Source organism: Ixodes scapularis, unplaced genomic scaffold (genome assembly GCF_016920785.2).
Source record: "Ixodes scapularis isolate PalLabHiFi unplaced genomic scaffold, ASM1692078v2 PGA_scaffold3__209_contigs__length_174095766, whole genome shotgun sequence".
NCBI lineage: Eukaryota > Metazoa > Arthropoda > Arachnida > Ixodida > Ixodidae > Ixodes > Ixodes scapularis.
This window is the reverse complement of record NW_024609868.1, coordinates 98,046,313-98,070,425: the sequence shown is the minus strand read 5'-3', so window position 1 is coordinate 98,070,425 and position 24,113 is coordinate 98,046,313. Positions and strand designations below refer to the sequence as shown.

At 43.3% G+C, this 24,113-nt stretch overlaps 1 protein-coding gene across 1 annotated transcript in view; it reads left to right on the top strand.

Annotated features, from left to right (window-relative positions):
* The window catches only part of LOC8043404 (4-coumarate--CoA ligase 1-like), a 36,336-nt gene extending 13,608 nt beyond the window's left edge, over positions 1–22,728 (top strand). Inside the window, exons 4-9 of the mRNA XM_002416276.3 lie at positions 620–822; positions 2,167–2,335; positions 3,743–4,015; positions 13,378–13,522; positions 21,118–21,381; positions 22,619–22,728. Of these exons, the coding sequence (XP_002416321.3) occupies positions 620–822; positions 2,167–2,335; positions 3,743–4,015; positions 13,378–13,522; positions 21,118–21,381; positions 22,619–22,728 (1,164 nt within the window). The remainder of the gene's footprint in view (positions 1–619; positions 823–2,166; positions 2,336–3,742; positions 4,016–13,377; positions 13,523–21,117; positions 21,382–22,618) is intronic.
* The last annotated feature ends 1,385 nt before the right edge of the window (positions 22,729–24,113 follow it).

The following is a 24,113-nucleotide window of genomic DNA, read 5'->3' as shown; positions in this document are numbered from 1 at the left end:
CTTTTCACCCAGGCTCATAGCGCGACTGTCGACGAGAACGCAATTGGTTGCGACTAACATAAATGTTCACGCAAACCAATCGGGGTGAGGCGCTATCCCGAAAAAACCCGGCTCTCTCGTGACTTTTTCGTGTGACGCTGATTGTGTTTTTTATTATTATTATTATGCCGCTGCGCTTTTTTTGTGGCGTTTGTGTTCTTTTTTTCGGGTTTTCATTCATAGCCGACCCTATCCCGTATTTTACATTAAAAACGTTCGAAACGAAGTATTCATTTATTCATAGGGGTGTAGAGCGTCTGTACTAGGGGCATTGCGCACCTATAACAATATCGTGACCTCAGGCAAGAATTGCTTACTGATACCTTCATCTACATTACAATATAATCAGATACTTACAATGACAAAAAGCAAATAAAATGTCAAATGTGTTGGTTTTAAATTTCATAAAATAGCTTCTTTTAAAAATAGGAATACAAGAGTAACAAAAGCCATTCGTGATACATCCAGGAATAACAAAGGAAGAGAACACATTTCATTTCGAAAAATAATCAGCTGACGAAACATGATGACTCTGATGTATCCTAAGTAAGGCATCCTCACTTACTAAGCGAGCCTTTAGAAAATTTTCGTCGTAGGGAAGTCCGAAGGATGCACGTCGATGTCAGAGTCTACAACCCTGAATGAGAGTGAGTTCCAAGAAGTGCCACTGACTAACGTCAAGAAAGAACTGGCCGCTCTGACTTACACATCGGGTACCACCGGTATCTCCAAAGTTGTTGAAGCAACCCAGTACAGCTTCGTGACAGCCTTAGAGCCCTCCAGGTATGATATTCCAATAAATATGACGAGTTTATGATCCGTTCACATCAACAGTTTCATACCAGACTATTATTGCGTAGCTCAGGGCCATTTTCGCGGCCTTTTGTATAGGGTGTACGCTATATGAGCTGTACCAATTTAAAGCGTTGAGTATAGTTTTATTGATGATGAAACCAGCTACAATTAAAACAAATTCGTATATCTATCACAAGTTTTTTCGTTGCAAGTTTGAATGCTTATATTGCATATCATACTGTACAGCAACCCATCTTTCTGACGTCCCTAACAACATTTTTGTGATCCACATATGTTATAGTCTCTTGACGTGACGTGACACGCTCGCCTTCTGCTAAATTTACCAGATGACGTAACTTCCGTGATTGAGTTTTGTGTCGGTTTCGTATGTCAATCTTTTCGTACAGATTACGGCTTATAATACTGTATTCTGCCTTAAAACATCACCATGTTGCATTAAAGTGGCAATCTGGACCAGTTGGTTCATGATCGAGTGGGTAAACGACAAAAAAACACTGGCAAAAAAAGAAACAGAAAAGTATCTCGTCTGTTTACATCCTCGACGGTGTGTGTGTGTGTGTGTGTGTGTTTTCTTTGTTTGTTTGTCTTGCGCTTATTTGCAGGATTTTACCATACATTTTGAATAGATCCTCACAGACCTAGACGATGGACGCGACGGCGGCGCCCCCTACAACTTTGTGGCGGTGCAAGTAAAATTTCGATGTTTGGTTCTATTGCCGCGGACCGACGGGTGGCACTGTAGTCGCGTTCTGCACCTAAGAAACCTAAATTTGAGAGAGGTCGCAGCTTAAGTCACGGAAAAAGTATGCAATTCAATGGCGGATGAGGCGCCCATGCGCATGCGTGCAGAGTTGTATGGCGGAGAAGATGGAGGGCGGAGATGCGGAGTCGCTTGCAGACGATCGACACATTTGCCTCCTCTTTGCATCTGGTATTGGAAACGTCGTGCCCCGATCGTTGGAAGCACTCTCAAACATAGGTACACCATATGCATTTGCCTTTTGGTAGCGTCCATTGCTTACTGCACGGTGCGGCTTTTATAAACTGCACAGCAGTGCCTTTATTTTGTAAGATTTACATGCGCAACGAATAATCATGCTATTAGTGATGAAGCTTTATCGCTGCTTATATTTGGTCCGGTGAACATAACAAAACTCGCGCGTCCCGTAAAAGGTTTTTACCAAATGGCAAAGAGCGCGCGTCGGAGGTGTGGCTTTCATCCTTAGCCTGCCACCGAGCGTAATGCGAACGCAGACCTAAATGCCATAAGCACTTGCTCCATTTTTTGTATGTTTTTGTTTTCTTTATCAGGTTAGACATAACTTTCGACGAGACTGAAGTCATCGCCACGTGGGGACAACTAACGTTTTCCTTCGGCTTCCGCTATTTCCTGAGCATCGTGTGCTCCGGTTCCACCGCCGTTGTTCTTTCACGAGACACACCGGTCCAGAAAATGGTCGATACTCTCCGTAAGCACGAGGTACAGGTTTTGTAAAAAAAACTGTTCAACTAACTTTCTAATTTATTAACTAGACCTTACAAATGTAACTAATCTTTAACTGAACTTAACACGGGTAAATGATTCTTAACCAGTTCTTCACTAAGCTTAATATGCAACTTTTTCTTAACCAAGCAAAACTAATGTAACTAATTCTTAACGCGACTTAATATCCAACGCCTTCTTAGCCTAGCCAAAATTAATGTCACATTCTTAAATGACCTTAATGTGCGACGCATTCTTCTCCGAGCAAAACTAACGTGATTAATTCTTAACTGAGTTGAACTTATTAGTCTGCATGCTGGCTGACACACTTGTGGCTGCTTATGACCGTGTACCTTTCAACCTCGTAAAACCTCTTACGATGACGACGACGACAATGATGATGATGATCTCGCGGCTCTTTTCCTTTAGAACGATCATGCTCTAACTGAGTAAGTGCCCAAGTTTTGGACAAGGGCAGAGCCGTTTATACTGAGAGAGTTTGGCCAGTGGCCGGAGCTTATTGCCCGCTAGAGCCAGCTGATTTTGCGATAACACGAAATGGCCTTACTTTTCTGTCTCGTTCATTCCTGAGAAATCGCATAAAGTTCTTAGGAAACACAGCCACAAAATGGCGGACGAAAGTTGTCATCCCCCACTTGTCAGACCACGCTGCTGTGGTTGCCAGGCTGTCAAAATCTTCTTAAGAAGGCAAAATTTTCTTGGTATAAACGGCTCTCGACAAGAGAGCACAGTGCCGCTATCTATCCAGTAGTCGTGGAAGTTGGAACCGTTGGCAATTCTGTATAGTTCCTTTTTTTCTATCGCATAATACTTTCTATTTTGGCTCAAAAAAATTTGTGATGATGTTTTAAACAACCACTTTTCATGGATAGTACGTACGTTTGATCTCGCAGGCAAAAGCTTCGCGCTAGTGAAATGTACTTCCAGAATCACCTCATAGAATGTGCCCGCGTGCCAGTTTGTTCTCTAGAGAGCTTAGACTAAAGAGAGGGCCCAGCTCAAACCATGGTGAACATTTGCAATTTGCTGTCCGACGCCTCCCCCGTAAAACAACCCGAAATGCGCCTGAGCTACATTTTCACGTGGCGAGGAGGATAGGAGGCGCAAAGGCGGGGACATTTGCAGACGATCCAGCCTTTCGGCATCTCGTCGCAGGTGGTATTGCAAACACGGCCCATAACTCACGTGACTTCGATCGAAAAGTTGGAAACTCTTTGTAGTACAGGCTGTCTAGTTTTATTTCGTCGTGAGAGATCACATAAACTCGGTCGTAAGCAAACGCAGTGTGTGAACGGGGATTTAGCCAACGAATTTTCTGCGATATCACGCTTCCGTTGGCATGTAACGCAAATCCTCTAACTTCCGTTTTGTCATCCTATCCAGGTCACGACTCTTTCCGGACCCGTCGTGGTACTACAGCAGCTCGTTAAAGAATTGGAAAGAACGAGCGCGAGGCTCGACAGCGTGACCAAGGTGGAGGCGTACGGCGTTCTCCTCTCGAAACAGGTGGCCAGGGAAATTCTTTCCGCATTCAATTTGAAAGGGTTCAGGAATCCCTATGGGGCAACGGAAGGTGGAGGCATGATCTGCACGACCTTGAAAAACCGGATCGCTTGCGACACAATTGGGTTTCCTGTGCCCATGACTCAAATAAAGGTAACAGATTTTTTTCGTTTACCTTCTTTGGCGCACATTTTTGTTTTTTCCAGTACATAACATTTTTATACGCTAAAAAGCATGCGAGATCGTCGCTGGAACCAGCAATTAAAACGGAGAAAATGATCGAGAGAGAAAAAATCTAATGGGCTAGAGACTCGTGAAGCTATAATGCGGGAAACCGAGGGAGACTAGGAGAGGAAAGTGTGCGGTGACGTCAGAGCGGCGAGCTATGATTGGACGGATTAGGGGGTAGACTCAAAGCTTGTTTCTAAATGCACTGTTCTGCCTTCAATCATAACGATCATGTGCGTCGTCTGCTTCTTCGCTGGGACTGCCGTTCGAACGCCGGAGGCCTGCGTTCGACGTTTGAACAGCGAGTATAGAGACAGCCGCAGCGAGACTCGGCGTCGCTCGTTAAGAATGCCTTAGCCAGATCGTCTTCTCATGATGTGCGGGTGAGAGTGACCACCAATCATCCCAAACAGAGATCGGCGTTTTCACGTCACCGCGCTGCCCTCTCCTCCCCGCTCTAAGCTTCTCTTCCTATGTGAATTGCAAGTTCGTCTGCTTCTTTGAAGAAGTTATGGCGTCAGACCGCCGAGCTCTATTTGACTCTTTTTGAAGGATAGTGGGCAGATCTAAATGCAGCTTGCTTTGAGGTCTACCCACTATCCTTCAATCAGAGCCAACTGGCGATCGGCATTCAAATGTCTCTACAACCCCAGCTAATGAAGCAGACGAACTTGCGCTTCGCATATGCACCAACAGGGTGAGGACAAATACTTTGTGAGGACGTCAGGGCGTCTCTCTTGAACGCTCGGCCTCCAGTACGCGATCGCTGCCTCGTGCAATGTTCTGGCTACACGCACACGCTCGAAGCTCACCAAAACGCAAAAGTGTTAGAAAAGTAAGACGCTGGCGCTGGAGGCGCGAGCTTCTTAAACTCCTCCCTACCCTTCTCATCCTGCCAGCGACTTTAGCGCTAGCAACACAAAGCGGACATTCTCCGAAACGCTACTTTAACACAGACTATGTTTTAGGGGCGGTTTCTAGGCGGAGAACGTCGCGAAATGGTTTTACGAAAATATGATAACACGGCCAGGTGTCTTAACAGTATACGCTTTGTCCTTCGGCGGGGAATCAAACCACGGACCTCTAGCTCACTAGTCCGTTAAACTACCCGTGCGCCAGCAAAGCGGCTTTGATTACCATGGATGAAATGGCTGCGTACTCACGTTGCCACAAAACTCTCGATTCTCCGATGTTGGGAGGTGTCACGTGACGGGGTAATCCTATAGGTTACATGATCGCGTAATCACCATAGGTCATGTTATCGGTGATTATGGGCAATATGTCTAGTCTTACCATAAGCCACGTGATTGTTGCGACTATGAGTCGCGTGACCACGTATAATGATTTCGCGTGATATCACTCCCTCACGTCACGTGAAGTCACTCAACTATATCTTATGTGACGACATAACGTGTAGTGATTACATGATTACGCCACCATAGGTTGAGGCCAACCACGTGACCATGTGACCCGCGGTTACTGATGACATAGAAAACTATACTTATGAGAAGCCGCTGAGGCGGCTTCTCATAAGTATAGGTCGCGCAGCGCAGTACTTGCGGTAACATTTGTTTTCTACGAAATGCCCATAACTTCCGGTTGTGTGTGCGTTGAGCAAACGGGGAGGTGCATAAATGACAGGGCAGGTGGACATGCCCTATCTATCAGAAGCTCCCCAACGGGCAATCTCTCCATTAACTGTGACAGTTGTCTTTGTGCGCCTAATATCGAAGATACAAAAATGAAGGAAAACTTACAACTAGAACTGGGGGGGAGATACTCCTATCGCATAAATATTGGTTCACAGGCTTCTGTGAGTCCGACCGATGGCGACTGCAACGGCTTGCAACGTTAATCCTTTTACGAGTTGATATGGAAACAGCCGCGTCGGCTCCAACAAAACATGGTAAAGACCGGTTTTGTTGGAGCCGACGCAGTTGTTGCCATTGCAGCCCGTAAAAGGATTATCGTCGCAAGTCTTTGCAGTCGCACTCGGACGGACTCAACGCAAGTGTGTGAATCGCCCTCAACATTGACGAACGAGAAGAGCTACACAAGTGCACCGTCGCGGCACCTAACTGAGAAAGAGTTTGCTTTTTTGTTTCGGGAACCTGATTGCAAGTTGTAAGTAGCGCTGAGTCGTGTCCCTTCTTTCCCGTGTCCACATATTTTTGAGGCGCTTTTCTACTTAAACATGTACCAACAAGCCCATTTATCAATTTTCCTGCAGTAGAAAACATATGTACAGTGCTCATCAAACTTACACAGGACACTCAAACTGTCTGTGCTTTACGGTAGCGATATCCCGGAGTAAGCTCAACAACGGCTTTTGACATAGAACTTGAGATGGTTCCTTATGTTCTACGTCACGAAACCGTTGCTCGGCTGCCGCCAGGATATCGCCGCCACGAGACAAGACACAGTTTGCGCGTTCCGTGTCACTTTGATGAGCACTGTACGAAACTCCATACTTCGCATAAAGATAGACACGCAGTGCACTCGGCACCGAGATAAATATGAATTCTCCTTAATCGTACCAATAACGTAGGGAGACACCTTATGTACTGCGTATCGCCAAAGAGAAGACACGGCAGGGCTAGATCTTGTTCCACATAAAGTCGATACTCAGCTGACGCAACGAGAAGGCGGCACCAATCTCACAGCGTAAAAAGCGCAAATCATGGTGTGTATCATGTTTACGTACATGTTCTATCATCACTGGACCAATCATAAACAGAAAAGTCCCAGCGACTTGCACTTTAGACTCTGCTTGTCTGGTCCCATCAGCTGGTAGCGTCGGCTCCGTCTCGACTTAAAGGGGCTACCCTCAGCAAAAAGAGGCCGTACTTGAAACGAAGTTAAAGTATATTGAATATGAATATTCATTTTGTATTCTGTATTATTTTGTCCACACTCGAAATACGCGCGTAAGGTATTCAAAATATATCATAAATATTAATCAGAAAAGATTTTAGATATACCAAAAATATAATTCCTTCCCCCTCAAGATGCCATTTGTGTATTAAAAACCGGATTCACAATTTTTTCTTTCATTTCGGAATTTGTTGGTAAATGGTGTCCCTGTGGTAATTGAAGGCACCTACTAAATACATTCAAATGCATTATAAACGAACACAAACGCATACACCATGCCGCACTGACCACCTGAAACACAGTCCCGTTGACTGCTCTAGAGCCTTATAAAGTGTACATATTGAAGATAATCATTTGGCCGGTGACCACCTTTGCACTTAATAAAGTTCCAAGTATTCGATATTCTCCTAGGGAGTCTGTCAAGGAGGAAACAGTGTTTTGAAGTTCGTGGACGATATCTCTTTCTAAGAAGCATTAGTACAACTAATAATAATTCGGCGCAGTCGCTAAAAGAATATCCACAAAAACAGCTCCTAGAAGAAATGTTATTGCTCCTCTGCATAGCACCACTCAGGACGAAGCGAGTCAAGGCAGTTTCTTCACTTAAAAATAGTTATTTTTGCTCTTTTTTTTACTACTTGACTATTTATTACGGTCATTAACGTCGCTATATTAAAGTTACTCACATCACGTACAATGGTGAGTATATACATTCAGTGAACTAAAATTGTGGAAACAGAACCACGCCAAACATATCTGCTCACAGCACTGCTGAAGCTTTCCAGCATCAGCAAGTGTTGTGGTTGTAGTTCCCGAGCCCCGTTTGTGATTGGTGCGCAAGAAACTCATCAGGTGTGTTCTTGATATAAAAAGGAAACAATACCATAAACTGGGCTGATTTTTCAGTGCGACGCTGCACTACTCAATTGACAAACTAATCAAATGTTGCTTTTAGGCACTTCAGTGTACTCCACATCTGCTTGAGGTAAACTTCTGATAGGCGAGCTTTCCAATACTTCGGTAGTTTAAGTCAAACACCAAAGTATTGCAGTCGAAACATACTTAGCGTATAACACAACAATATTCACGATTTCCAGGTATTTTAAGAGTATTCTGCACATATTTTGATAGCTGCATTTTATAAGGGTTGGAGTATATTTTGCATGAAACAAGCAGATATTTTAAAAAATTTATGTGAAAGGTATTTTTCGCCTACTAATTTAGAATCTACATATTTCAAAACGCATGAAAGGAAGTTCAAATGTAACTTAAATAAAGGTATTCTAAAAAAGATTTTCAGAAATATATTTTGGTTCTAAGTAAAAAAAAAAAAAGAACTGCACATTTTTGGTCTATTTTGTGTACTTACAATTATCAACTGTACTTCAAATACACTCATATTCGAATGTGGTATATTTCAAACGTCTTCGTTTCCACTAAGGGTGGGACACGAACATTAAATGGATATACTATTCTCTAAATAAAATTTTCATAAGCTATTGAGTAGATACACCAAGTTTCGCGATTTGTGGAGCTCTAGTAATTGCGCTAATCAATTTGCGCATTTCAATTTTTTTGGTTTGACGACCAGTCCACACTGTTTATGACAGTGTTAGTTAATGCCCTGGAACTAGTGTTGGTTAATGCACAAGTGAAACGTAACGGGAAAATAACGTGGGAACAAAACAACTCTCACGCAAGAGTGGACTACGGCCTCTTGTCCCACAAATGTTTTGGCAGGTTAGGAAGTATGAAAATAGATGAAGAAAGTACAAAAAGCACAGAGAGTGACCACAAAAAAGAATGAAGATTAAATTTGTCGATTTGAACCAGAACAAGCTCAGGAACAAGGGGGTAAGCCGAAACTAAGTGAAGCTAAAATATAAGAACTATTTAAAAGTATTGAGAGCACAGTATCGAAACAACCAGAAAGATAATCGAAGTGTGAGAATCTAAAATGAATTTTTAAAGTGAAATTAGAGAAGCATCGAATTAAACAAATAGGAAAGCAAAAACGAAGGCACAAATCAAAATGCTGGGGGGATAAAGAGGTCAAAGGAGCCATATTGCGGCGTCAGGAGGCATCTAGGGAGCACAGGTGGGCAAAGAAAAGAGGCTCCTTGACAGCTGAAGTAGCATCAAAATGGAAAAACTGCCAAGTTCATAAAAAGGACGCATCAGCTTTAGTACAGGCCAAAAGTGGAAGTACAGGAGTCCAGTGGATGTCGGAAATAAATTAAAAAGATAGCAATCCAGCAAAACTGTTTTGGGAGTACATTAAAGCACTGCGGAGAAAGACAGAGGGTTTTCAACACTTACTGACCACACAGGAGGGGAGAAGAGTTAGAGGGGTGAGAGGCACGGCAATATACTAAGCAGAATATCAAAGCTGCTTTCTCCTAGCTTGAGCAGAAGCAGACTGGATAGAACTGACAACAGCAGTGTAGAGTAGGAGCATAAATGTTTTAACAATGGAGAAGACCACAAGGGAATTTGACAAGGCAGGTACAGCGACAGGCCCAGACGATATACCCATAGAATTCATAAAGACAATAAAAAAACAAGAAATTTAGGCTACGGTATGTGCTTAATCAATAAATTGTGGGAGGAGAAATACTTAATTATTAACTAAGTTAAATGAAACTAATATATCAGGACAGAGGAGGCAAAGACATCATTGAGTCATTTCGCCCGGTAACGGTAACTTCAGTTCTTTACATATTAGCTACGAAGATAGTAAAACAGGTAATGGATGAATGGGCAGATGATATGCAAATACTGCATGAGCTCAAAAATGTATTCCGAAGAGAATAAGACTGGAAGAGAACGTAATCGTCCCCACTCAATGTATTGAAATAACAATAACTAACCTAACTTCTTATTTGAACATCAAGTTACCGTACGATGTGAGCAGGAAAAACTCTGTGGTCAGCTGTAGGAGTATAATTTAGATTCAAATTCAGTTAGGTTTCTTCAGCAGCTCTACCAAGACAATAAGGTACTTAAAACATGAGAAGCAGAAGCTACACCACCCGCAGCAATCAAAAGACGGCTCAGGCAGGGCTGTTCACCGTCACCTTTGCTTTTCATGATGTATCTTAGTGAAATGAAAAAGAAGAAATTAGAGCAGACTAACTTAGGCTTTGATGTGAGTTATATGAAACGAGGGAGAAATGTAATACAGGTAATACCATAACTGATGTATGCGGAGGACATAGTACTCATGGCACATAGCTAGGGTACATTACAGGAACTAGCTGGAATATGTGGAGAGGAAGGGGACACCTTGGACTTGAGTTTTAGTAGTGACAAGTTTGTAATAATAGTGTTAAAATATGAAAGAGGGAACCCCTTAAGAAACAAGACTTTGTAATAGACCATGTTGGAAAATATAAAAATCTGGGAATCTGGCACAATAAATCGCTGAAATATTTAGAGGAACATGAGGAGAATATAACTGGGAAAGGGAAAAGAAATTTATCTTCCATGAAGCTCAAGGCGCTATGAAACTTCAATAGATATGAACTGGTCAGGGGTACATGAAAAGAAGTAATGGCACCAGGCCTGTCTTCTGGCAATGGGGTACTATTCATGAAATCAGAGGTTCCATCAGAATCAGAAATTCGACAAGGAAACGCAGGCAGATTGGCACTGGGAGCACATGGAAAGACACCAAATGAGGGAGTGCAGGGGGACATGGGCTGGTCGTTTTTTGAGAGCAGGGAGGCAATAGACCGATCTCACCAGCCAGTTTGACTACGGCACCACTGCCGTAATGCATCGAGGGAACTTTAGTCTTTCTGCACGAGCAATAACCTTGCTAAAGCTCTGTGCTTGTGGAGCACGAGACGCCACCAGCTCCCGCATTCATTGACGTCTGCCGCCCGTGAAGTAAACTTACGGCGACGTCACGTATGCGCCGAACGCTTAGTGAGAACGGTCTACTCGTATGTTGAAATCTGAACAATTGTTGACCGAAATGAATGATACGCGGTGGGCACGGAAGGTGTTCAAGTATTTATACATGAAAAGTATAAACACAAAATGAACAAATTGAACCGAAGACCTTACATTTAAATTCTTACCCACTTGTTATGGGGTCTGAGCATACTACTTCAGTGGAAAATAAAGTGAAAGGGGCAGGAAGACAAATGTGGGAGGGAAGAATGCAGGAAACATCAGCAATAACGATGTACAAGCAACAAAAACACGACATAAGAAAGGAAAATGTGTTTGACGTTTCACTAGGAAGTTCTTTACCGTTTGAGGTGAAGACGGGAGTTTTCAGGACGAGGACGTATATGGCTAAATTTCAGGGGACAGACGCATCTTGTGCTGCCTGCCGTGATGAGAGCGAGACACTAGAGGACTTAGTTTTGAAGTGCACGGGTCTCCGCCCTGCCCTTCCTGAGGAGGTGATAGATTTAGCCCGGGCCCTGGGTTTTGTTGGTGACGATGGAAGGACGGAAGAGAAAACGATTACAGTCACAAAGAGGCGATTGAAGATTGGTGAAAATTACCTCGGGAAAATTGAATGATACACAACTAACTAGCACTGCTTGGGAAAAGCGGGATGGAGGAAAATTGGGCAACCCTCGCGCGAGGCTCCAGCCCAAAGTCTTAACACTGCCTCGAAGTGGGTCCGGTGCTAGGGTAACGGTGACAAGGTTTGACCAGAGGAAATTTGGCGACTCTCTCGCTTGGGGGAAGAGGTGGGGGGTGATGTTTTCAGTTTTTCTTGCCCGATTTTATCAAGATCATCCTGGTGATATCCCACACCGCCTAGAGATAATTAAGGAGAGAAAATTGCTATTAGAAGGGCGGGAGGAATCATGTTTCTCTTTATAAGCTTAGGCTAGGTGGCGCAACCTACCGCCCGCTTCAAAGGGTAGAGCCATGAAAATCCATCCATCCAGCCATGGTGCCTCTAAACCACGTTCTCATGAACGTTATCTCAGTCTAGGCGCCCCCATGATCGCTTCAGCTCGTGCCGTCCCGGTACGAGCAAAACCAATCACGCAACTCTGGCAACGCCACCGCTATTTTAGCTCTCGCCCCCCCCCCCCCCCCCCCCCCCCCGATTGACCTTCCGCCTTGCACGCGCTGCGAGATCGTCCCTGACGACGGCGATCACGGCGAGTTCGTCCGTGACTCGCCATCGCTGGAGCTGGTTGCCAGCAGGTCGCAGTCAAAATGAACAGCTTCTAGCATTTCTTCTTAACAATCACTCTCATCGCTGCTGCGATCAGTGTCGAAGACTTTAACGAAGCTAGTGATGCCGCAGACATAATCGTCATGAACCGCATGCTCGAAACGCGGAAAGGAGTTTCTCCCTCCCACGATAGCTCGGTGGGGTCGCTAGAATCTCATCCACCCTACAGAGCTTTAACTACTTCAAAGGAGGTACCCCAACCTCACCAGGTTGGCATATTTGCTATATTTATATTTATATATATCTATATTTAGGATGGGTACACTGAGACGCATTTTCTATCACTGCGGTCAGAATAAATGTCCAGGGTGATTCAGACGGTACTGGGACGGGTGGCGTAATCGCGCTCTCCCCTCCTCACCCCACATGCTGGAATGAAAATCGCATTGTTCTTAAACGAGATAAAACGCCGTAAGGAAAGTCGCTATTAGTCCGGACGTGGCTAAGAACAGCCGAGGTCACACCGCTAGCACATCCTACAAGAGACAGCTTGCAGACACTGCCCGGGACGTGTTTTTCCTTGTACGACGGTCCTCTCATATTGGTCATGCATCGATGGGTGGATGGTAATAGTTGTACACTTTGTAACGGGCGCTAGTTTGCGCCACCTAGTTTAAGTATAAAAAGACATACATAGGATTCCTCCTCCTCTAAGTCATTTTTTTCCCCTCACGGTCACCATGCCATGTCTGCAGAAACTGTCTGGAAACATGTTTGAAGCATACATGAGAATGAAGAACACATGTTTCAAAGGTGCTTGAAGCTATCCGCACATAATTTTGTCATCATGTCCTCGAGGAAACACCATGTCTTTTATGTGACGTGTGAGCAGTATGACAGCGGCTTAATTAAAGGATCTCCCAGAGCATGCTGGAAGATACGCTGCAAGTTCTGCGACTTCCGAATTTCATCGGTAGGATTAAGACACGTTCAATTTTTTTTTTTTTTCGCGCTTCTCACATGTAAGATGGGAGCGGAGTTTGAAGGCCCGTTCGCAAGCGCGCATTTGCTTGATACCGAGTTTATTTCGAGCTCTTGCGGCGAGAGAACGAACTGCCACTCTGGCATCATCTATGCTGTGACTCTGAACTGCATTTCATGGCAGCGAAGGCTTTGCTGCATTTCCGAGATCAAGTGTACGTATTTTTTATTAAAAATATGTCACACTGACTCTTTTTTTTTTTTTTCGCCACGATGCTAGGTTGTTGACACGGAGACAGGAAGAGTACTCGGGCCAGGAGAAAAAGGGCAATTGTACATCAGATCGCCGGCGCTATTGGCGAGCAACCGCAACAACCCGGACTCCACTTCGGTTGTGTTTACCACTGACGGCTGGATGCTATCAGGTACGCAGATAAAAACTGAGTTTTTGAATAAACAGTACTTATTTTAATGTCCTAGAACGCTCCCGTCCTTTGTCTTCATTTACTAAAGATATGGACAGACGTATTTCTGATGGCTGATGGTTGACTGACTTTTTTGTTTTAAGACGCCAGGCAGAAGTACTGATTTATACCGACCCCTTATGCTTGCATGAACTTTATTTTTATTTCTAGGTTGCCGTTGGAAAATAGTTCTCATTTTCATTCAACCTCTAAATTACGGCGGCTATGGCAGTATTCCAAATAATATTTTTAAACCTTGAATCGAACGAAATATGACATACTTTTACAACATTGGTTCAAATAAGCAATGTTGAACACTGGAGTATATGCATAAAAAGCCAAAGAGATATACATTTACGAAAAACAGCCTCAGTGCAATGGTGTGTTTGTCTCCACTGAACTCGTCGAACGCTTTGGAACGCGAAACGCTGGTGTCTGGCGTTTCGCTTTCGTATTCAGGGAATTTTCTTGTTAGTGCTGGTGACTTACGCGGCAGGGAGGATGCAATTTAGGGAGATGATTGTCGCGAGAAGTCGATTAACAAACCAACAAATATTGTTCGCCTTTTATACATTAAAAAAAGATTTGTCGTAAAAAAACTATTAGATTGGACAATTTCCCAAAACTTTAGAGCGCGTGGGAAGCGTAATGGTGCGCTGACGTTACCACTCGCGCAACCGTGCGCAAAGCTGGCGGCATAAAAGCGCGGGTGTCGCGGAAATACCGCGCAGGCACGTTTTTCCGCGCAGGCACGTTTTTCCGCGCGTAAAGTATGTGGAGGATTTAAAGTCGCCCATACAAAAATGTCCTATGGTCGGCTATAGAAAACTTTTTGTATGGTCGGCTTTAGCTATTTGGCCCATTTAGCTAAAGAATTTTCTATGGCTGTCTTTAGCATCTTTTACGGTCGCCCTTATGTGCCTCTTTAGCTTTGTCTATGGCCCTATCGCTGTCCAGTCAAAGCGCTCTTTAGCTTTCCTAATGGCTGACTAAAGACTCTATGGCTTTCCCTACGGCTCTCTTTAGCCAGCGAACCCTAAAAAAATTTAAGTTCCCCGACTTGTGAACGCTACATGGTGTATGCATAATATATATGTATAGATATATGTGTAAATCTATGTATAGACATACATACATCTTTGAACACACAGAACACTAGCAGAACACTTCCCCACACAGCAGCAACAACGCAGATCTACAAACGCTATGTTAATGTTTAATCTTATTTTCAGTGACCCACCAACAGCTTGACGCCTCCTTAGTGGGGCACTTGTTTTTTTTTTCAGAAATGCAACGCTAAACAGGATAAAAGCGAAATGTTAGGAAAAAACAATAGCCTCAACACACTGTCGAAATTTACGATTTTTGTCAAATATATCAAGGCTAGCATTCGCACAAATCTGTTCTAAATGGTTATAAGTCAGTTGTAGGCGTGTCATGGGTGCAGCATGGTAAAAGTCGATAGGATAAAACAAAGTATAAAGTCTACAAGACTGACGAGGAACGTGCAAATAGATGTGGCTGAGTAGCTCTGGGGAATCAATTATACCGTTTACAATCTTATACAAATATGTCAGTTCACGAATTGTTCTCCTGTTGTGCAGCGAGTCTAACTTCACGAGTTCACAAATCCTCTCAACTATAGAAATAATTCGGTTGAAAATAACGATCAAACAAAACACGAACAAACCTGCATTGAACACTCTCAATTAAACCTGAATTTGTCACTTCAATACAGTTCCAGACAACTGAGGCATATTCAACCGGACTACGCACCAGTGAAGAAAACAAACGTAAAATAAAAAGTGGTTTAGAAAAATCGCGTGTCACTCGTGTAATGGCTTCCAGCACTCGAAAGGAAGCATTCGTAATTGTGATCACGTGATGGTTGAAATTAATTGCAGGATCCATAAAAACGCCTAGATCACGGATGACCTTAACGCGAGTAATATTGGTGGAATCTAATACATAAGGAAAACTCAGAATTTCACGCTTCATAGAAAAGGACATAACTTTCGTCTTTGACTCATTTAAGAGTAGGTCATTTGAAAAACACCACGCCGAAATAGAATCTATATCGCGCTGAAGACATTCACAATCGTCAACCGTTTTAACCGCTGTAAACAACTTAATATCATCAGCAAATAACAAAAATCGTGTGTGTTTAATACAGGAAGTTAGATCATTTACAAAAACTCAAAACAGCAAAGAACCGAGGTTACTGCCTTGAGGAACCCCAGAAGTAGATAAAAAAGGAGCAGATAATCGGCCGGATACTCGTACAAAGTTCAGCCGATGAGATAAGTAACTATCGAGGAGACCACAGTACTTAAGGGACAGACCGTAACTACAGAGTTTACTCAACAGCAGGGATGGGCAAAATACATGCAAATATGTATTGAAATACAAATACAAAATAGTTCGTCAAAAATTTATTTAATTACAAATCTAATTACATTCAAAAAACATTTAAATACAAGATACAAATACAACCAAATGTATTTGGTCTCCTCCAAATACTTTTCCAAATATATTCCTCAAAATTTGCGTCAGCGACTTCAGGGCACCTGCAACGGTTTCTGGGTATCTCATTTTAATTTTGCATCGCACACTCCGGAGTTAGTGTGCGAGGCTCTAGTAACGTAATTGAAATATAATCACAAAAAAATGTAATCAGCTTGGACGTGATAGGTGGAAAAAGTACAGAGCTTCAAGCAGCTTTTTTTTCTCGATTACATTTAGGTATAGACCAACAAAGAACCGAGACGACCAAGACGCGCAGCACTAGCTAGAGAATTTTTTTATTGTTACAACTCGCACCAGTTACGAAAATCTGGGCGACCAGCGCATTTAGAATGTTCCAGGCAAAATATGGATGGAAATCACGCTGGAAAGCATCACAAGTTCTCACAGGCACTTATTTAGCCAGTCTGCCTGTGAACGTCGATTTCGTTACTATTCTTGCCCTGGACTAGCACCGTAATCGCAAAGTCACTAAACGCTTGTGCTTGATTGAGAGACACTGCATTTGGTGCAGAACGTAGTTTTCTTCCTGTTCTGGACACGTCTTAGGATGAGCAAAATGAGTCGTGGCAATAAATTTGAGGGATGTATTTTTGCCCACAAAATTGTATTTAATTACAAATGTATTTGAAATACCCACGTTTTAGTATTTAAATACACACGTAAAATACATTACCCAATTTGTAATTAAATACAGATGCAAAATACACAAAGTATTTGAAATACGTATTTCAAATACTTGCATTCGAAATACTGCCCACCCCTGCTCAACAGTAATCGGTGATTAACTTTGTCAAAAGCTTTGCTCATATCAAAGTAGACTAGATCCGCTTGTCCTCCGCTATGGACAGATGGTACAATCTGATGTAGGAAGGAACAAAGGTTTGATTCTTTGGAGCGGCCTTTCATGAAACCATGTTGCACCGGAATAATCTTCCGACAAAAATATGCGTAAAGGCGGGTGTGCAAAACACTTTCATAAACTTTAGAAAAACGACAAAGGAGGGAGACTCGCCTATAGTTGTTAACCATGGATCGATCACCCGATTTATGTAATGGAACAACAGCAGAGCGCTTTCAAGCGGTGGGAAATGTTTCAGATGCAAGTGATGAGTTAAAGATTTGATCCAAAACTGGACAAAGGAGTGGAGCACAGCCTTTTACTATGAAGCTGGGAAGTCGATCTATTCCCGTAGATAACTTTGGATTCAATTTTTTAATTGCCTCCAAGACTTCAGATTCATTAATTGAAGCAACAGTAAAAAAAATCCAGGCAGTTTATATTCGATCTAGGCATTAGGCCATTATTTGTACTGAAAGAAGCACTAAAGTGGCACGCAAAAATATTAGCTACATCAACAGGGTCAGAGACGCAATCCTCATTATCTCGCAATGTGATCGTGGTAACATTCTCTTTGATGCTCTCTTTGACAAACTTCCACATACACTGTGGCTGTGTGCTCAATGATTGCTCGGGGATGTCAGCATGTTGTTTATCTCGCTTAAACAATTATTTCGCCTCTGCACGACACTGACTAAATCTCGTGTACAAAACCACATTGCCAGTTTCTTTTTTGTAGAGGCGATGATAGTGTAGCTTGCGCCGTAAGCAATCTCTTAGTTCCTTCGAGAACCACATGGCATAGTCACTTTTACGAGAAACCTTCTTTGGTATAAACAGTCGCATGCTTTCCTGGACAATAGTCGAAAGTGTGGAAGTTGATGATTCAACACACTGACAGTTAGAACACTACTTCAGTCATAGTCCCGAAGATACTGATACAATGAATAGTAATCACCGTTGGGGTAGGAAAACCATGATTGTGGATGGAAAATTCGCTTGGCAAGTGGAAAGAAAAATGATACAACAAAAGGTTGATGACAGTTATCTACGCGAGATAGCGGAGCTTTGGCAAGACTGATATCAACAGCCGAAGTGACCAGGGCAAAGTCAAGTATGTTTCCACAACAGTTGCGTACAGTATTACGTTGTTCAAAACCATTGAAATGAACGAAGTCTAACAGACAAAGTAGCTTCAACCTTGCGTTCGCATGACTAGCTAAGAAGCTGCCTGACTCCCAATCGTACCCAGGAAGGTTGAAATCGCCATACATGTGCACTCGAAATTTAGAGAAGTCAATTCTTTCTTCCAGGAAGTTGATATGCTCACTGAAAATAATGTGATCGAACATCGGCGGAAAATAGTAATTGCCAATAAGAAAGTTTCTACCATCGGTAGACAGTACTTCAATCCACACGCTCTCAGGATAACACTCGAGATCGCTCCTCCGGTGAACTTTCAAGCTCCTATCTGCAGCAATCAAGACACCTCCCCCCAAGCTCTTTCCCGTTTTCACATAGTCACGATCACGTCTATATACTTCATACTTGGGTGGAAAATAATTAGAACTATAAATTCCATCTACAAGCCAAGTTTCTGTTAGGCATATGATTGAATACGTGCTTGACATAGCCTCCGAAAGAAACTCGGCGTCCTTAGTTTTCAAACCACACACATTGTGATAATAAATGGTTCACTCATCATGCCTCTTCGTTTCTCCTCAACAACCCAAAAAACTGCCCAAAGAGACAGCCAATGGGCCACACACTCGCGTCATTCACCTTGTCAAAATCGTCCCACTCTACAGCGATGTGGAACGATGCATAACTCATATGTCTAGAGGGAAGTGGGGTACAGACACATGTTTTGACGACGTTGCTGAGTATTGCTGCGATGTCGTCAACAGTAATTGTAGGGTCAAGCCGAGATACAAAGAGCCCCTACTCCTCGGAGGTCGAGGTATAGCCGTCAGCTTACTTGTAGAGTTCGTGCCCGTGGCGGGCGTTACCCTCCTCTTCTCTTGCACAAGGGTGTATCAGTCTTCGTCAGTAGTCGATCGACTGCCGCGGATACCGGTGGTCGGAGCTACGAAGGGGTCCCCATGCTCCAGGTTAGGTGCACGGTTCCAAACTGGTAGGGGGCGTACTTGTCTCCCTGCTTGCATGTCACTACCAGTCGTAGTGGTCCGAAGCGTGGACCCGTAACTGGTAGGTCTAGCTTCGAAATATGAGGACGTCGAACAAGATGGCACCGTCACATTAATTGTAGTACTCGGAGTCGCTGACATATGACTTGGATGTGCAGCTTCTTGATTTAACAAAGGGGAGCGAGGAGGACCAGTGCCTAAGGACTTACGAAGGAGTTTCGCATTACCGGCAAGTTGAAGGTGCAGCTGTTCATTGTCTGCTCGCAGGGCCTGTACTTCAGATGACAGAGCATCAACCTTCCGTCAAAGCTGAAAGATGATCGTTCGAAGGTCTGCGTTGTCTCCAGGTCCTTCCTCTTTGTCAGGCTGTTCTTCGCCTGCATCACCACTGGGATCCACACAACAGGGCACATCGTCGGAGCAAAGCTTAGCCGAATCGAGGCCGGGCAGTTTGGTGCACTCGTGGCACTCGTAGGTGCTGACTCCGTTCTGAACGAGAAGTTCACACTCCGCAGCGGCAATATTCACGCATCTGCAGTGGAACCGGCGGTTGCAGGTCCCAGCACAGGTAATATATTGCTGCAGCCCATTGATGGTCTTGAAGCAGCGTCCACACACGTCTGTGTCTTCGTTATCGTCGTCTTCGTCATCGCCGTCATCGTCGTTCGCACTGGCTGTAATATGGCAGTCTAATTTTTGAATCCGAGAGGCGGAGCAAATATTACTCGTACTTAATACATTATTTGGATTGTCTATTGGAATAGCCCCCATCTCTTAATTCAAAACCCTGAAAAAAGCAAATGTAGATTATTAGGCTAATTAACTAAAATTTATTAATTATCTTTTTAATAAGTTTGATGAATCACGTTGACAATGCAGTGATGACATGCAGTACACTGGTACTGAAGATTGCAACCAACCAATTGCTTGATTGCAGTGTTCGGCGCCAGTGTAAGTTATTTCCACTTCTGGGGGGTAATAATTAAATTTAATTGTTGCATAAGTATTTTAATGGCTTTTTAAAACAAACAATATTACTGGTTTTCATGACTCGTTGAAACAGCAGAGAGGATATCTTGGGTCATAGTTTTTCACCGGCCTGACAAAAATTTAGTATTGCTTTAATTTTCTATCGTGGAGTTTTTTACTAAAAAAAGTAAGCGCCGGTAGTGATTTTCTGTAGGCGTGGAAAGAAAATTTATTGGTTCTTAGTCTTTAGACTTGGGGCCACAAATCTTTCTATAGAGGGGTAAAGACAATTTATTAGTTTCCAGTCTTTAAACTCGGGGCGAAGGAGTTTTCTATAGGCGGAAAACGAACATTTATTGGTTCGCTGTCTTTAAACACGGGGCCATATAATTTTCTACAGGCGTCTAAAGAAATTTTATTGGTTCCCAGTCTTTAGGCTCAGGGCCATAAAATATTCTATAGACAATCAAAGACAATTTATTGGTCCTCTGCCTTTAGATTTGTGGCCAAAGAATTTTCAATGGGCCGGTAAAGAAAATATATTGGTTCTAAGTGTTTAGGCTCAGGGCCATAGATTTTTCTATAGCTGGCTGTAGCTGTCTTTATGGATTTCTATGGCCGACCATAGAGGGCGATAAGGGGTGATAGCCCGCCATATAGTTTTCCATAGACGACCATAGACCATTTTTGTATGGGCGCGGGAAGCGTGATGGTACACTCCAAATGTTTCTTAACTTAATTGATGCATACAGTAGTTTTGCGTGATACTCAGCAAATTTTCAATCACCATACGTTTATTTTCTCTAATTAAAAAGTCAATGAACAAACTTTACATAATTAAGCGACTTATTATGGTGATTATCTTACTATATTATGTCCCCCTGGCCGCATCCCTTACCTGCAGCGACCGCGTTAAAATAGCTCTGCCGGCTTTTAATAACTTAAAACTCTGAATTAAAATGAAACGGTGTATATGCCCTGTTGTATTCTGATGCGGTACGTGATGCCTAACTCCGTTTGAAAAAAGTCACCTTGACACGAGACTTTTCACTCGTTCTCGCTGATTTTATCCGTAGGTGACATCGGATACTATGACGACGCCGGGCAGTTCTACATCGTCGAAAGAATGAAGGACTCCTTTAAGTGCATGGGACGTCAGGTCTTACCAACGGACATCGAAGCTGTACTGCTGAGTCACGCAGACGTCGCTGAAGCAGCGGTTGCTGGCGTTCCTCATGACCAGTATAATGAGGTCGCCAAAGCCTTCGTCGTGCTCAAGCCTGCTTCGCAAAACAAGGCCATAAGAGCCACGGAAAATGATCTGCAAGACTTCGTTGCAGGTATAGTCTACACACAGTGTGAGACAGAAAGCTCGAACGAGAGATCGCCAAGTCCTCTTTTTTTGTCTCTTACCGTCAACAGGCTGTCGTAAAAAAAACTCGTCGTAAGCTGTGCCCCACGTCAGCACCTATCGATGCCCTGGTATTGGTCGGGAGGGTCAAAATTCGCTAGGTGTTTATAGATGTAATGTAAAAGCAAAATAAAGAAACAACAATGCAGCGTTTGCACTAACTGAATCATACAGCGAACAATCATAATCAAACTTAACGCGTTCACGCGAGGCGTTACGTTTCTGGGATATTTAGGCTCTTTGTCATAACGACTCTAGTATTATTTGACAGTATGTCAAGAGTGGTCCGCCTGGCGTAAGTCTTAAAACCATTATAAGAGCCCTTAAATCTCTCATTCGAAAAGGAATATCTCAGATTTCGGCACGTCAGGGTACGTGGATATAGTTGTAATACAAATAAATAGCCCGAAAATCAAGTACAGGAGTGGTACTTTTAACCTTCGCGCTGTTTATTTCTAATCTGCATGTCAACAAGCCAACCATAATATTTTAGACCTTACCAAACTTAGCCGCCAGGTAAATTGGAATCGAAACATACGGCCACACGCCCATATAAAACCGACTTCGAATCTTGTCTGACTTGTTTTCATAGAGCACACTTTATGCCCATTCAATTTCACAACAACAAAAGAATATAATCACAAAAGCTTCAATTTATTAGTCCGGAACTGGAACCAAGACCCTCGTTGTGAATTGTTTTCAGGCCCTTGTTATAGATTGTATTGGGTATTCTTCGAGAGCCACGTTGTGGATTGTATTGCGTGCTTCCTACGACTGCTGGTTTGATATTTTTGCAGAGCTCAGGTGCGTACTCGTTCACGAAGCCGAATAGGTTTAAGTAAATCTCTTACAGTCGTCTTAAGTAAGCTTGAAAGGAATTGGTCGAAGCCACAATTAATACGAAATATACGTCGACGTTTACATTCAACAGAAAAGGCGGTTGAGTGAGTAAAATAAGTTAAAAACCATGGGGTTATAACCAGGAATCGGGGGGGGGGGGGAAGGGGTAATTGATGCGAGGCAAAGCGTCTCCTGCAGATGGTATGCTGCAACAGGCTATACATTACGTTGTTATTAGTATAGCGAAGAAAAAAAACATTCGAAGCAATAACAAAGTTTAACAGTGTCGCCATGGAGTGCGTATATTTCTTCCCATTTGTTTTCAGATCGTGTTCCAATCTACAAGCGCCTGTACGGAGGAGTAGTGTTCCACGATTTTCTGCCAAAAACCGGCACGGGAAAGATTCAGAAGCAAATTCTGAAGGGAACTGCCTAAATACAAAACGTAAATTCGCCACAAAACACAGTACTATACCTTCTCACTTCTTCTCTTCGGGTCTTCATGTCCTTGGACATTTCCTTAATGGAAACAACTAATTGGAAAGCGAAACGTAAAAAAAATAAAAAGCAGCCGTGGTCACTGAGGGTTAAGAGCAGCGTGGTATCTGTTCAGCTGCGCAATGCCCAGTTGTTACGTGATCATACGTTCATTCGTAAACAAGAAAATCTCCACGTTGTCGCTGATATCGACACTTTAATTGAATTTGTGGCCAGATGCCGTCATCTTGCAATCGTGTTTTCTAGTAAAAAAAATTACCCTGCGGACAACCAGGCCCGTACGCCTCCTGCGCTCAAGCTTTGAACAACCTGTGGCGCCCTCATTTTGGGTAGTACAAGCTCACCTAATTCCGTGGCGCACTACTTGTGTCGCCTTACCTGAGCTTTTTTCTCTTTCTGTTTGGTGCTGAAGAACGGAAAAAAGCTGTTCAACTTCATAAATCGGCTAGATTAAATGCCTTAATACAATCGAAAGTGCCAGAATCACGCCACCACCGCTAGGGTACGCGTCTTTTATCTCTGGGTGGCGGCGTCACAAAATCTAGCGCTCCGACGCTTACTTTCCTTGACATTTTTCTTTCTAAATAGAAACGCGTGACACGGCGTTTTTTGGCTCAGACTTTTAGCGTCTTAGCTTTGACCTGTACTTCGACGACGTTCGAAATCTTGTTGTTTCTTTGAGTTTTACTCGTGATCGCGTTCCGCACCAGGTCACGCACGTTTCTACAGTTCGAGAGTTTGAGATTCTGCAGTTTTTACCCCCAAAACAAGTCCTAACAAGTCCCTTTTTGCAGCGCCTTCTGGGTAACGCAGAAGGCCTACAGATAAAGAATGCCCATGTACCGTCACGCAGAAACTAAATAGCTCCAAGCGAGCGGACGTTCTCTCCCTTTAATGAATCCACGCTGATAATCCCCGGACGATAACCGCAGTTTCTTTGCGTTGCTGGGCTCCCCCGGTCTGCTTCACATAGACGAGTCCTGAAGTCAGCAGTACTACAAAGAAAAACCAGCAGGCTAGCGATCCTCAGAAAATGCTGACTCGCTCGCTTGGAGCTATTTATAGTTCTGCGGGACTGTACAAAAGAAAAACACACACACGCATATAATGACAGCGTTGGTTCCACATCAATGTTCCAACGTCGCCTTAAAGTGTTTTCTCCCCCACCTTTATTACCCTGCTGTCCCACAATACTTCAACACCCGAAAACCCTAGAGAGAAGTTGCCTCGAACGTTCCTCTCTACACCGCTTTATATTACGATTTTCCCTCTCTCTCTCTCTCTTTCACATTTATAAACACACACACACTTACACGTACACAC